We start from the raw sequence: 14661 nt of genomic DNA on the forward strand, positions 1-14661 counted from the left end.
CTTAGGCCACTCCTCTGTGCTTTGTGCATGATACTGCCCATTTGATATTTGTTCTTTCCCCTTGTGTTGCCTCATTTGCTGGTAAACACATCTGTATGTTTTCTACTCAGATAGATCCTAGTGCTGTCAATGGCAGGGGCCCTGTTTTAGATATTAATGCACCCCTCATACCTAGACCACCTGTATGTGGTCTAGGTGATAAGGGATAAGTAAATGCTAGTGCTCCAACATTTATGCATTTTCCTAAGCACATGTCACTACATCAAAAGCAATGAAAAGTAATTTCTAATATGGGGCCTTACCTGTCACTGGAACAGTGACTTGGCAATGTCCAGTCATGGTGGGGGTTGATGAGGAACCCCCAGGACAGGAAGACGGAGCTCGGTGTCAACGTGCCCACCACCAGCTGGAGGGGTTTGCGAGTGCGAGATTTACCTGTGGAAGCAGCACACAGTTAATCCTAGGCACAGTGCCTTTTGATTGATGTTTGAAGTAAGAAGCATGTGTAAAGATGACTTAGAGAGATGATATTCCTTTCCCGTTTGGCTTTAGACTGTCAACAAGACAGTTTTCTGAGTCATTTCTGGTCTTCATGAGTGTGCTTTTTAAAAAATACATAATGTTATATAAGTTCTTTGAGAATGTTTATAGCTTTTCACATTGTCTACAAAACTGATTTTTGGCCATGAATTTAAACATGAGTCAGAGGAAATGCTTTATAGATATTGGGTGTGCATGTTTATGTGTTACATATATGCATACTACCTGTAATATATACATATCAACATAAACCACATGCTATGCAACGATAGATACCTGGCTTTAGTTTCCCTGAGTCATATAGTTACAGAGTGTTGTTGCGTGCGATTAATGAAGTAGACCCGCAAATACTTTCATCTCTGTGTATATACACATGCTACTTGCATAATTTCTTTCAGAGAGACATTAAAAATATGCCTTTTAGATGAATTAACAGCCTCCAAAAAGAAAATCAAATTATTGTGGCAGTTGCATGTTATATTATTAATGTTTTACCAATTATTAATATTATATAATTTAATATTAAGCATAATATTACATTATATTCAAAATATAACTTAAACTAGAAACTCTTGATATTTTATTGTAATAGACATATGGTTACAGCAAGCACACAAACAGAAAGGTGTCTATATTTTTAATAATTTCATTAAGGTGGGAGTAATGCAGAGAGCACCTGTATTCTGATGGGATTAACTAAATGTGGGAAATACCACAAGTTACGCTAATGAATGATAGAATCTTCTCACCCATGGGGGTAATGATGCAAGAGTGAGCATTACAATTTTCAAAATCATGTGAATCTATAGCACTGAGAAGACAGGGAACGGAAGGACCTTGAACACAGGGTCAACAGGGGAAATATAACCAGAATATTAAAATCTCTTAAAATTACATCCCCACTGAGTTCCTTCTTTACTTCATGAGATTGGGCATATTGTGTTTATTATGAGAAGAACTTTTGTTTTCTCAGCCTATTGGGCTTGGAACAAGACCAAGGTACCTGGGACCTTTGTTAAAGTGGGTAAGCAGGAGTGAGTGCAATGGTGACTATTTGAATCAAATGTTCTTGAAAAGTGGCACATCTGTTTCTATATGTTCGGTCAATTATGACCCCAGGATAAAGCCTCTACACGACCTAATGGTACAAAAATGCCCCTGCTCTAATGCAGTTGACTTATTTGTGGGGTGCCCTATCTTTCAATATCTGCTCACATGGTGTAATTTTCAAAGCAGAGTATGCCTACATCCTTCACCATCTGGCATTTCCTAATGGTAAAGTATCAAACACCTTCAATTAAAAAAATAAATAGTAAACTTTTATTACATATGGTTCTATGATTTGAGTAACCATCTCCCCAAGGTCCATGAGCTAAGGGCTTGGTTTTCATCCCATGCTTGAACTAGAAGTTACTACAACTAAGCAGATAATGGGAAGAGTTTAAATATTTAGGAGAATACCCTAAAAGGCCAACTTGTGGGATCCCACTCTCTTCCTCTTTCTCATTTTTTGCATTTTAGGTGAGCGTAAATATTGCCTGCCATGCTGTCCTACCATAGACCTAAGGAGTGGGGCCCAGTGATTATGGAATCCAACCTCTAAACTCTGGGCCACACTAAACCTTTTTTCCTTATAAGGTGATTATCTTAGGTACTTGACATAGTAACAGAAAACTAGAAACATAACTAGGAGAGCCAACCTCTTAATGGTATCTAAAGTATTTATGAGGATCATAGTCATTTAGTTGGCTGCAAACAGGCAGGGACCCTTCTATAGAAACCTTCCCAGATGCATCTGTCATGGTGTAGATGGTAACTCGAATGGTCTACATGTGGCCTCCAGGGGGAGAGATGAGACTCTTGATTGAAGGTAGACACAGACACAGCTTGGAAACAAACACGAGGTGATTATACTATTCTTCCTGTTTGTAACTTGACTGTCGTGAATATAACACGACAGCATTATTTTATAAATGAACGATAAGAGCCAGAAATGTTTCAAGGGTGTCAAAAGAGTGCAAGTTCAAGCCTCAGATTTAGGTTTCCTTGTTTATTTTCTTTCTTTGAAGAGCATCCTTGACTCAGCTTGCTGTGTATGAAGAGATGGAGCTTAGAGATGAAAGGTGTGTGTTCTAATCCCCAAGGCATCTTAAGCTGGCATGATCAAACAATCATGTTACTAACTTGGTGTTTATGAGAAAGATTAGCTAATTAGAATCTATGCGGCAGATGCCAGTGCAAAACAAATGGAAGTGATTCCATTAGTCACTGCGTCTCTCCCAGATGCAGAATTCAAAAACAAAACAAACAAACAAACAAAAAAACCAAAAACAGAAATGCTATGCATTGCTGGAAAGGAAAGGTGGGCCGTTGTATAAGGTAAAACCGTTTCCTGAGCTATGAATAAGAAAATGAAAATAATCTCCACAGCCAAAACTTCAAGATGAAGTGATAGAGAAATTATTATTATAAAAGCCTCAGGAGTCTGACTTTCCTTTAAGTTTTTATTTATATGATCAGAGTTCCATAAAAAATAGTTCACTAAATAGCTATCTGAAACCAGGGTATAAAACTACCATACTCATATTTGACCTTATTGTTCAAAAGTTTGAAAACTATCCTGAGATAATGAGCTTCCCTTTTGTGTTATGACTCTATATGTGTGTGTGTGTGTGTGTGTGTGTGTGTGTGTGTGTGTATAGAGAGTATATGTATATATAGAGTATATGTATATATGTAGATATTTATATGTAGATTTTATATGTAGATATCTATTTTTATTTTTATATGTATATATACATACTAATGTAAGTATATTTATATGTACTTCCATATATACATATTTATATATTTTTATCAGTTATTTTACTTGTTTACATTCCAAATGTTATTCCCCTTCCCAGTTTTCCCTCTACAAACCCTGTATTCCACCCTCCCTCCCCCTTGCTTCTATGAGGGAGATATATATATATATATATGTATATATATATATGTGTGTGTGTGTGTGTGTGTGTGTGTGTATACACACACACATCTCTTCATATACTGTGAGCTGAGCCATGGATGTACTTCAAAGAAAGTTAGAAACCCAGATATGAGTTTTGAACCTGTACTCTATGCAACTTTGGACAGCCATTTGTTCATTTATAAAATAATGCTGTCGTGTTACATTCACAACAAACAACTTACAAATGGGAAGAATCGTATAATCACCTCACGTTTGCTTCCAAGCTGTGTCTGTCCCTACCTTCAGTCAAGATTCTCATCTCTCCTCCTTGGAGGTCTCATGTAGACCATTCATACCACCATCTACATGAGAGATGGTGGCTTATGGAGAAGAGCACTTGCATGTTTGCAGCCAGTTAATAGAGAGATAGATGATAGATAGATGATACATAGATAGATAGATAGATAGATAGATCGATCGATCCATCCATCCATTCAAATACTTAATCACCCAATGCTACTTGTAAAAGAAAAAATACAGTCAAGCAAAGGGAGCAGTAGGTGTTAGAAACAAATTGCTGGTGGCCAGCCCTGTGCTGGTGCATTGAGTACAAATTCAGAGTAGCCCAAGTTCCTAGGCTTGGTGTGGTTGAAGTGTCTAATGCTGTTCCTTCCGTCTTATTCCTCCAGGGAAGCAGAACAAGCATCCACAAAGATGCTTCTCTGTGGCATCCAGAGTTACTCACAAGACAGAAGTGGTTAGGGGATGACTGAGTGAGAAAGAGTTAACACCCAAAAAAGCAAAACCTTGTGGTCAATGATACAGAGGTGGAAAGAAGATGCCTGTTTTCCTTCATGCTCTGATGAAGTCTTACTAATTGAATACGGCAAGGTTTTAATCTTTTATCTTTAGGGGTTCCCTCACATTGCTATGATTAAATACCCCAGCAAAAGCAACCGAAAGAGAAAGGGCTTACTATGGCTCACAATTCAAGGGCAATTCCCTCATCACATAGAAAGATATGCTATGGTAGCATCAAAGATAGCAGGAGCTTACAACGGTTGGTCAGGGCACAAGCAAGATCAAGAAGCAGAGAGGATGAATTCATGCACACAGAAGCTTTCTCCCTTTTATTAGGTTCAGGACCTAAGCTCAGGAATTGCATGGCCCACTGTTAGGATAGGTCTTTCCATTTCAATTAATCTAATCAATATAATCCCCCACAGGCATGCCTGGAGGGTAATCTCTCACAGCTGTGCCAAGAGGTATGTTTTCAAGGGGATTTCAAGGGCTCCACAGTGTCACAGTAATGCAGAAGTTTTACTCTTATTCATAAGTATGCTATCCATTTTTTGTCTCCAGCCTTCCTGATGAGAGATGTCCAGAAGGGAGAGACACAGAGTAAATAAAACCAAAGTGCCAATTTCTTCAGTATACAGAAATGAGTTATCCTTTTCAAACACAGATGGTTTCCTTAAGCCAAGGTTAGACCAAAAAGCTGTGTTCTTAAAAATCTGAAAGTCCAAAAGAAGGTAAGTGGTCATCTTTACAGAATAGAAACAGGCTGGTAGGAACTAGCCCAAAATGACGATGGCCACACGCCAGGAGCTGTGTTACTTATCACAATAACCAGGGTGAAGAGGGTGTGTTAACTGTCTGAACCTCAGCTTAAACTGCCAAGAAATGGCAGTGCCAACCTGTGCTGAGAGAGGTCCCTAAGGCTAGGCTATGCCACTCTTCCCACAGGGTAAGCTCTAGACTCAGGACTGACACCATCTACACCCACACAGTGCAGGCATTCCCAGGGCATTTCCTCTCGAGCATGGTGCAAAGTTAACTACACGAAAAGCCAGTGCAAAGACAGTACCTGAGCACGACTTCTTCTGGCTGGGAGGAGGAGCAGGTCGCACGACTATCAGATACTTCGGCTCTGCATCTGAAACAACAACATTGTCTTTCAGCAAAATTCTTTCACAGCGAGCATGGGAGTCGGCATACTTGTGTCCTAAACGAACATTTCCTGGTGTTAAACTCTCTCTGACCCTGGTACCAGTGAATAAGAAGATTCAAGAACTGGAAATTTAATACTTCCTTAAAAGCCCATTAAGTTTTAGAAATGAAAATTAGATCCATATTTTCTAATCCAAATGGGCATGGGTGGGGAAAAGGTCTTTAAAAAGAAAACGCTACACAGACCTTTCTTTTTAAAGTAAAATCACCTTATTCTTATTAATTCACAAATAAAAACATCACATAGCAGGTTTAAGGAAACCACTCAAAATACTTGCCCCGTCACAAATGCTATACATCTCAGTGAATGTCTATACAGTTAGAATCTCCAAATAGAGGATGGGGCCACCCACTGATCTCAAAACTTTTAACCCAGAATTGCTCCTGTTTAAAGGAAATACTGAGACAAAGTGTGGAGCAGAGAATGAAGGAAAGGCCATGCAGAGACTGCCCCACCTGAGAGATCCATTCCATATACAGTCAGTCACCAAACCCAGACACTATTGAGTATGCCATGAAGTGCTTGCTGATAAGAGCCTGATGTAGCTGTCTCCTGAAAGGCTCTGCCAGAGCCTGACAAACACAGAGGTAGATGAACACAGCCAACCATTGGACTGAAAACAGGGTCCCCAATGGAGAAAGGACTGGAGGAACTGAAGGGGTTTGTAACCCCATAGGAAGAACAACAGTATCAACCAGCCAGACTCCCAAGAGCTCCCAGGAACTAAACCATCAACCAAAGAGTACACATGGAGGGACCCATAGTTCCAGCTGCATATGTAGCAGAGGATGGCCTTGTAGGGCATCAATGAAAGGAGAGGCCCTTTGTCCTGTGAGGGGTTGAAGCCCTAGTATAGGGGAAGTCAGGGCAGGGAGGTGGGAGGGAGTGGGTGGGTGGGGGAGCGCCCTCATAGAAGCAGGAGGAGGGGAGAAGGGATAGGGGTTTTCCAGAGGGGAAACCAGGAAAGGGGATAACGTTTGAGATATAAATAAAATATCAAAAAAGTCCACTCTGAAGCTATGCAGCTTTGCCTAAGGTTTGACACCCTCACTAACAACTACAGTGTATGTATTTATCCAGAACTAAAGGTGGAAAAGGAAACCCTGCAAGAGTTGAAACAGAAAAAATAACAATAGCTTTCCAGCCTTCATGATGCCTCTCTTCTTCCCTGCAATCTTTCCAAATCCTCTACTGCTGCGCTCCTGAAAGCCTTTGTGAATTTTACAGTATACACAACACATTTGTTTACATCCACACCTGCGTGTGTGTGTATGTATGTATATATTATGTATGTATGTATGTATATGTATATGTATATATATATGTATATATATATATATATATTACACATGCTTTCCTAGGGCCCTCCAAGGCCAAAAGAGGGCATCAGATCTCCAGAAATTATAGTTATGAATGGTTGTGAGTCACCCATGTGGGTGCTGGGCCTCCCACAGGGCATCGAGTACCTCTGAGTCATTGCACCTCTGAGTCACTGCACCAGCCAGATATAATTCTTAAAGTATTTATTAATTCTTTGAAGTTTTCAAACATATATACAATTTGTTTTGATAATATTTAGCTCTTGTTTCTTCTACTAACAGCTCCTGGATTCAGTCCATTCCCATCCCCCACTCACGGTTTGTTTGTTTGTTTGTTTGCTTTTTCAAACTCCCCTGAGCCCTGTTTTGCTGCCCTATAACGCATGAGTATTGGGCCACCCACCAGAGTTTATCATTGATATATAAGAGACGATCCTTAAAAATACTTAGGTCTTCAGTAAAATTGTGTTAAACCCCATAACATATTATACTTAATCTCAGCTAAACGGCTGAGAGATGATGTTAAAATTAACATGTGCATGCATACTTAATAAGCACTGAGTAATTTATGGAATAGAATTTTAAAAAAATGAGGATACTCAAGAAAACTGATTGGTAAAACATACATAAACAAATGAAATGCATTTATGGCCTGTAAAGCATCGTTCTTTGAGCAAGTCTATTGAACTAACTGCTGATGTGTTATCCCAATGTTTCTTGCGGATCTTTGGGACCTGAGACTTCTGATTCATCACTTGTTTTGTTTTTAACGTGAATTTACATTTACCCTTTGTGAATATGAAGGGGCCTTCCTTCCCAAGGCTACATGGAGCCAACTTCATTTGCAGTTGGCAGCTGACTGGCCTCTTCCCATTTGCTATAAATAATCTGTTCGACTGCTCACTGAGGAAAGCAACCCAGGAAACCCCTGGAACTCCCCTCAGGTTCTACTGCAGAGTTTCCTCATGACTAACACACAGAGAAGGTGTTCAAGCTTTTCAGAACTTCATAGGTTTGCAAGTGTGCCTTGCTGATTTGAAACTCTCATAGGAGAAGTCCTCAACCCAAATTCAGTAACAGGAATACAAATCACCATTGGGTGAGCTTAGTAGGGATGTAGAACACTACAGGTATTAATAAACTACTATATAATATATCTCCCTGTGTGCAGAAAACTGTGTCAATAACTTTATAAACTAATGATATGTCACGCTGATCCCATACATCCTGGGCAATTATGCTGTGTTATAGTGAGCTCACTGAGAGAAGGACAGCTTCATAGTCATGCAACATATAGAGCTGCACCCCTCACAGGAACCCCACGATTGGCCTTAGGTCCTACACCATCTTGAAATTCCTCTATTTTTTAAACCTCTTTCGTGTGTGTGTGTGTGTGTGTGTGTGTGTGTGTGTGTGTAGGTCAGAGGACAACTTGTAGAAGTCAGTTCTCTCCACCATGTGAGTTCCAGAGATCAAACAGGTCACAGGGCTTGGAGAAAATCACATTAACCCTCTGAGTTAATCTTGCCAACCCACTGAGATTGTTATCACTTTGATCTTTGAACTTTAGTTTTGTTAAATTAAGTCTCATGGGACAATGGAACATCTATGAGAGCAAATAGAGCCAGCCAGAAATACCACTGGTCTCTGGATTTCTGCCTCCCTCTTTACATAAAACATTCTAAGTGCAGCAAGCTCCAGGTTCTGTGAGACCCTGCCTCAAAAGCTAAGGGGAAAAGTAGTAGAACATACTAGAATTATTGTTGTGGCTTCCATATGAGTATGCACAGACCAGCATGTGTGTACACATAGACATATATCACACAGTGCAGCAGAAGAGAACAAGCATACACTATCACTGACTAAGAGAGAGGGAGTGGAGGAGTCACTGATAGCCCCTGTACACCACATTGTCCCGAACGTGCTTTGGTAAGAAGTAAGGTGGTTATGTTTAAGCCCCAAGAAATCCCTTTGTTCCTATTTTGCTGTGTTAGCCAATCTGGAAGAAACGGGGAAGATGGGACAATTCCCTTTCAGTTCTCCCTCTTTCCTAAGTTAAAAAGAATACCCACCAATTGCATGCCTGGGTCAAAAGTGAGATAAAAGTTGGGATACTCTATGCAGACTTTCCATAGTTCTGCTTAGGAATCCCTCTGCGTGCAGGAACTACCAAACGCTTCTGCACTTCCAGCACTACTGTTGAGAGTTAAAGACGTTGAATTGGAACTCAAAATGGGCATTGTGCACTACCATGGCCAAGGTCCAGGCCCTATAGCATACAGTTTCCATCCTTTAAAATTACATTAATTAGTAAATAACACATGACCAATCATGGTAGAGACTACAGGAGGAAGAGGTTTACTCTTTAATGATAATCAACCCTAGTTTTTGAAACAAGACCCTTAATGTTAGTTTTGTAGGTGGCCCTACAGTTACAGAAACATCCTAATCTAGACTTCAAAATGGCCCTTTTAATAAGTCTCAAAAATGTACTTCTAGAAAATGAGGGTCAGTCGTGAGCTTTACTAAATTGCTCATTGTGGTAGAGTTCCTCAGAGCTAACTTTTAATTACTTCCTTTAGACACACTAATTTAATTATGGTCTAGCAGCTTTTTGAAAAGGAATACAAGGGCAATACAGAGGCCAATACAGGGCAAGACAGTACCCAGGATCCAACATGGTAATGGGAACAATTTAAAACCTGTGTGTCATGTTCCACACATGTTGTGCATAGTCTGCGGAAGTGTGTCAAAACCTGGAACAGAAGTGGCACCCTGGGCGTATGTATTCACCCTTCCTCCTCCTTAAATACTCCCAACCTCCAGTATTTCAGCAATGTTCATGCTCTCTTGGGGATACAGACATGGGAAGATAGGGCAGCTAAAGTCAGTATTTCTATCCCATTCTGCACTATGAATTTCTTTTGGATTGGTAGCAGACTGAGAATATTTATATTTACACATTGGTCTTAGCAGACATTCTGCCAAAAGTAATTATTTCATTATCCAGGGACATATGCAATTAGAATCTTGGTGCAAGAAAATCTACACAGGATGCAGTTACTTTACACTTATAATTCTGGTGGCTACTCCTACACAATGATACGGCCCAGTTAAATTTAATCTGCTTAGTATTTTAAGTACCCTAGGGTAGGGAATATGAGAGCTTACTTTTTAATTAAATTTAAAATTAAAGTCATTTACACACATATATTTTTTAACTCAAAGATATAATCCTACTATAATTTCCCATTTAAATTCTAACTAATTTTAGATCTGCTTCTATTAGAAGACTCCGGTCTTGCAAGGGACACTGCTCAGAACTTCACAATGGCATGCATTTCTGTCGTGCAAAGCTTCTACCATGTAGATGTCTACACAAACACTAAATAAACCAGGGTAACCCTACAAATAACCCACGTAAAGAACTTAGACACTCATTCATTCATTCATTCATTCATTTCTATGTCTCTTGTTTCTTCCTGCCCCTGTACCTGCACCTTCCTCACCCTCTCTTTCTCTCCTCTAATGATTTGGTTTTATGTTGAACTCCATTTCTCTCTGAGGCTGGGGTTCAATGATGCTTGGCTATTAGTGGGACAAGGAGAGACTTCCCTGGGCCCTTTTTATTTTCTCCCATTGCTAAACGGAGACAATCACACCAGTGGCCAGTTTCACAGAACTTGTCACGGTGGTTAAATTTATTTCTCATTATACAGGTGACATGCTAGTTACTAATTTGTATTGTACTAATTATGTTAGCAATATTATCAATTTTCTTGAGTATATGCTTTCTACAGGATTGGAAGACAGATTATATGGGAGGAAAATGATGAATAAAAACAGGCACCACAGATTCTAAAATACAAATCCACCCCCTCCCCCAAATTATACACCAGACTCATTCATAGATACCACTGTAAAAAAGTCTTCAAAATATTTGTCAAATAGAAGCTGGTGGTACAGTCCAATTAGGCATAGTTTATTACAGTGAACAAACATAAGGTTGGTTTGTAAGACCATATCCATAGGTCCTAAAAACACAATTGGCAAAATGAAAAGCCCATTTTAGGAAAGAGTAGAGATTCTCTTTGGGGAAAACATTGATGGGACATTTTTTCTAGACACTTGAGGTCACTTGGCTGCTCACTTGAGCCAACATTCAGTTATCCACGAGCACATTGACTACCAGTGGCAAAGTCCCATAGTAGTCAAGAATCCAGGGAGAATGCTGAACTAAAGTGTTATTAGTAAGCATCGTGAAGTTGGCCTAGTGCTAAGTCATGAATGTAATTTAGTAAATTGAATGAGCCATTTAGACTACTAGCTTTTTGTTAGTGGTGCAGAAAAACCATATATATATATATATATATATATATATATATATATATATATATAGAGAGAGAGAGAGAGAGAGAGAGAGAGAACGAACTATAATCAGGAACTAAATGAGCCCACTTTTTAGAACATTTCCAAGTCTCTATAGAAAGACTTGGTGAATTCAGCTCAGTTTAGACCTGTCCACATTTTGAGTTCAGGCTTTGTTTACTTATGTATCTTTAAGCCTAAAAGCAGCAATTATCCAATTAACACATTCTGAAAGAAGGAGTAAATGGAACTTTGCAGGAAGAATGGAGAAAACCTTCAGGAACTGGAGACCAGCAAAGTCCATAAACGCAAGCCAGTTTTTAGGAAACCTCAAACTTTTTCAGCAGGGAATTAATAAATTTATTTACAGTACTGACTCTTTTGCTTAACAAAATTGTTTATAGCAGGCATGTGTTTTACTGTGAATAAATAAACCTTCTCCTTTTCTGCCTAAAGAAATAATTGGAGACAATTTGAAAGCAAACCCTGGACTGTTTGGTAAGTATTTCCATCAAATATTACAAAATCACTTAAATGATGAATTTGTGCCCAGTCTGACAGAACACACTGCAATGCCCCTCAGTTCAAAGAAAATCCTGGTTTCTTTAGCCTCCAGGACTGGAATCACAACAAAGTATAAAAGATCTACAGAAGTGTAGCCAGCCCTACCGTAGTACCACCAGCAATGCAAGAAGGACTTGGATATCAGACACTGAAGGTGGTCACAGACCTCATCTAAGGGAGCTAAAAGCTCTGTCAGTGTATGCCATCAGACAAGTCTTCAGGGTTGACTACACCAGTGAGAAGCAGCCTCTGCTCTCCATGCAGTGAAATGGGTGGGGTCTCAACACAGGGAAAGAAACAGTTCTGATGGCATGCAGATCCAAAACAGAGGGCTTTTCTCTCTGAACCAAATGTCCCCAGACCTCTGCTGTACTCATTCCTCACAGTCTAACATGTCTGGAAGAAAACACTGTCATGGTGTCTCTAAAACTGCACCATTTCAAAACCCCATCCAATTGAAGGAGACATTTCTGGAGTTTCTCTTGGGGTCCTGCTTTGAATTTGATGAGATTTGGGAAGGCAATTCTATTAAAGACTTATCTCACCCAGGACTACCTATGTTAATTCTGAATCCAACATAAAAAAACAAACAAAAAAACAACAAATAGTAAAACTTCTTGAAAAGCAGAGAGAATGAATTAAGAACATAAAAATAATACTTTCTCCTTCCTTTCCCCATTTCTGCCTTGATCTGTCTTGGTGTTTATTTGGCACCAAGTGATACTCTGGAGATAGGCTCCATTCTCCTTAACCACACCCAACCTCACCTCTGACTTCCAACAACTTTGAGCTTCGCTCTGCTTCACTATGAGGCTCAATTTGTACACAAGATATTGAGAGGAAGAGCCAATTGGGAACCCTAGCAAGTCATTATAAATCAAGCCCAGCACGGTCCCTTACTCTCTCACGTACACACTCTATGCCCTCCCGTGCGCATGTGCCAGCTTGCAATCTGCACATAAGTGCCAACCACATGACACCATTTGTCATGTTGTGGTGCAACACAAGGATGTTTCTAGATTCATCTTCCTAGTCCTGGACTTTATAGCCTCCAGAATCATGAGCCCAGATAAATCTTGTTTTAATAAATTCATAGTCTTGCGTAGTCTGTGATAGCAACAGAAAATAGACTAAGATAAAAACATGTCCCATTAGTGTTTCTACAGTGGCACATTCATGTATGGATTAGGATCTGCTTCATCCAAATACCCTAATGGATGTTCAGTGGTACCTCCAGCTAGTGCAAGCACAACTGCCACTATGTCTGGCCACATGGTACCATAGTGTGTGTGTGTGTGTGTGTGTGTGTGTGTACATACTCTAGCTCTTCTGAGTTCACACCCAAGGGTCTGCTGGAGATGGAAGCAGGCTTAAGTTGTTAATTCTGCGACATAACCGGCCAATCAGTTTATGTAGAGAGGTGGAGGCTCTGCGTGAATGTGTGGGGAGTAACTGTGTAACACTGACAGGGCACAGCCATGTCAAGGACTCCAGTGTCCCAGACCCTTAAGGAACTGGTAAAACCCTCCTCAGGTCAGGCTCAGGGAGCTAGCAATTCCTTCCTCTGGTTAGGTTTATGAATGTTGGCAGTAGAAACCAGCAGTTGAAACTTCCTGGGCAAGAATGACTACCACCTGAGACTGCTCCCCTAGAGAGACCTCCTACCTTGAGGATAATAAAGGCACTGAAGTTCCCAGCTGTGTAGCAGGTGCTGCCCCAGCCCACCTGACTCTAACTTGTCAGTGTGTCTGTCAGAGTGTGTGTGTGTCTGTCTGTCTGTCTGTCTGTGGTCTGTATATATGTCTATCTGCGTGTCTGTTTATCTGCCTACGGTTTCTTCATTTCCTTGTTGCCTAAGTCAGGTTTCCAGGACCAAACCACGCTGGACACAGTAAATGGAGGCACGTGAGTCTTGGAGACAAAACAATTGAGAACTGAACTGAGAAGGTGAGGAGTGTGGAAGGCCAAGGCACAGAAGTTCATGCTTCTACACCCCAGCCCAGGCCCATAGGATGTCACTTACTAGATAAAATGGAAAGAAAACTATGAATTGAGAAGAGTGACTCATTTAACTCTGAACATGAGGTCCCCCCAGGGCACTTGTCACCTGCTCGAGAAGCCAGCACTGATCTGACCCTCACTGCCTGTCCCTGCATGTCCCTGGGTGTATCTCTGTTCCCGGTTAATCTTGTTCCCTGTGATCTGCCACAGAGCCTGGTTCGCTCATCCAGCTACTGTCGCAAACTAATCCCCCTCCACTTCCCTACTCAGTTTCTCTTCCTGATATCACAAATACTCAGTAACATAATTCCCTGACCCTTGTCCTAATGGCCAGTGCACATTCTTCCTGACTTAGGGAACCTGTGAGATACTGAAGTGCTGGCTTTCTTGACTATAGCATTCTCTTTGCCTATATTATATGTGCACCTCACAGAGAATCTTAGTATGGAGTGTTTGTTGTCTATTAATGGTTTAATGTTTGTCTGGGGCTAGCTTTTGAAGTAGGGTCTATTCTGGTGCACACACATTTACCCATGAACTCTGAAACTTTTTAACATTATCTTTTTGAAAAATCTAGTGAAAGATCAAGACTTCATTTGAAGAATTTTTTCCAAGTGTAGTGTCCAAAGTCAAAGACTTCAAACAGCAAACCTCTCTTTTTAAATATTCTAGTGGGCATTATCAGGTAGAGATACAGGTCCAATAATAGTTCCCTAAGAGGAATTTTTCCATAGAGCTAAAAGGAATCAGAAACGCATATCCCACTGGACTGAAAAGCATGGTGCTGTGGTGGCTAAGACCAAGTCAGACCTGGGGTCGGCCTGCTGCTAGTATATTCCCAAACCTCCAGGGATCCACTGGCTTCCTTGTAACAAAGAGGATGCTGTTAACAGCGTCTGTTCTACAGGGCG

At 40.4% G+C, this 14661-nt stretch overlaps 1 protein-coding gene across 50 annotated transcripts in view; it reads right to left on the minus strand.

Moving 5' to 3' along the window:
• Window positions 1-14661, minus strand: part of Abi3bp (ABI family member 3 binding protein) — a 216700-nt gene that overhangs the window by 128879 nt on the left and 73160 nt on the right. For all 50 annotated transcript variants that reach the window (XR_015633414.1, XR_015633415.1, XR_015633413.1 and 47 more), the window contains exons 3-4: window positions 5355-5423; window positions 303-435 (exon numbers count right to left, since the gene is read on the minus strand). Coding sequence is in view for 31 of the 50 variants with exons in the window: in XM_087577309.1 (XP_087433435.1) it covers window positions 303-435; window positions 5355-5423 (202 nt within the window). In the remaining 19 variants the exon portion in view is untranslated. The remainder of the gene's footprint in view (window positions 1-302; window positions 436-5354; window positions 5424-14661) is intronic.

This window comes from Rattus norvegicus, chromosome 11, assembly GCF_021556685.1.
Source record: "Rattus norvegicus strain SHRSP/BbbUtx chromosome 11, alternate assembly SHRSP_T2T, whole genome shotgun sequence".
Classification (NCBI taxonomy): Eukaryota; Metazoa; Chordata; class Mammalia; order Rodentia; family Muridae; genus Rattus; species Rattus norvegicus.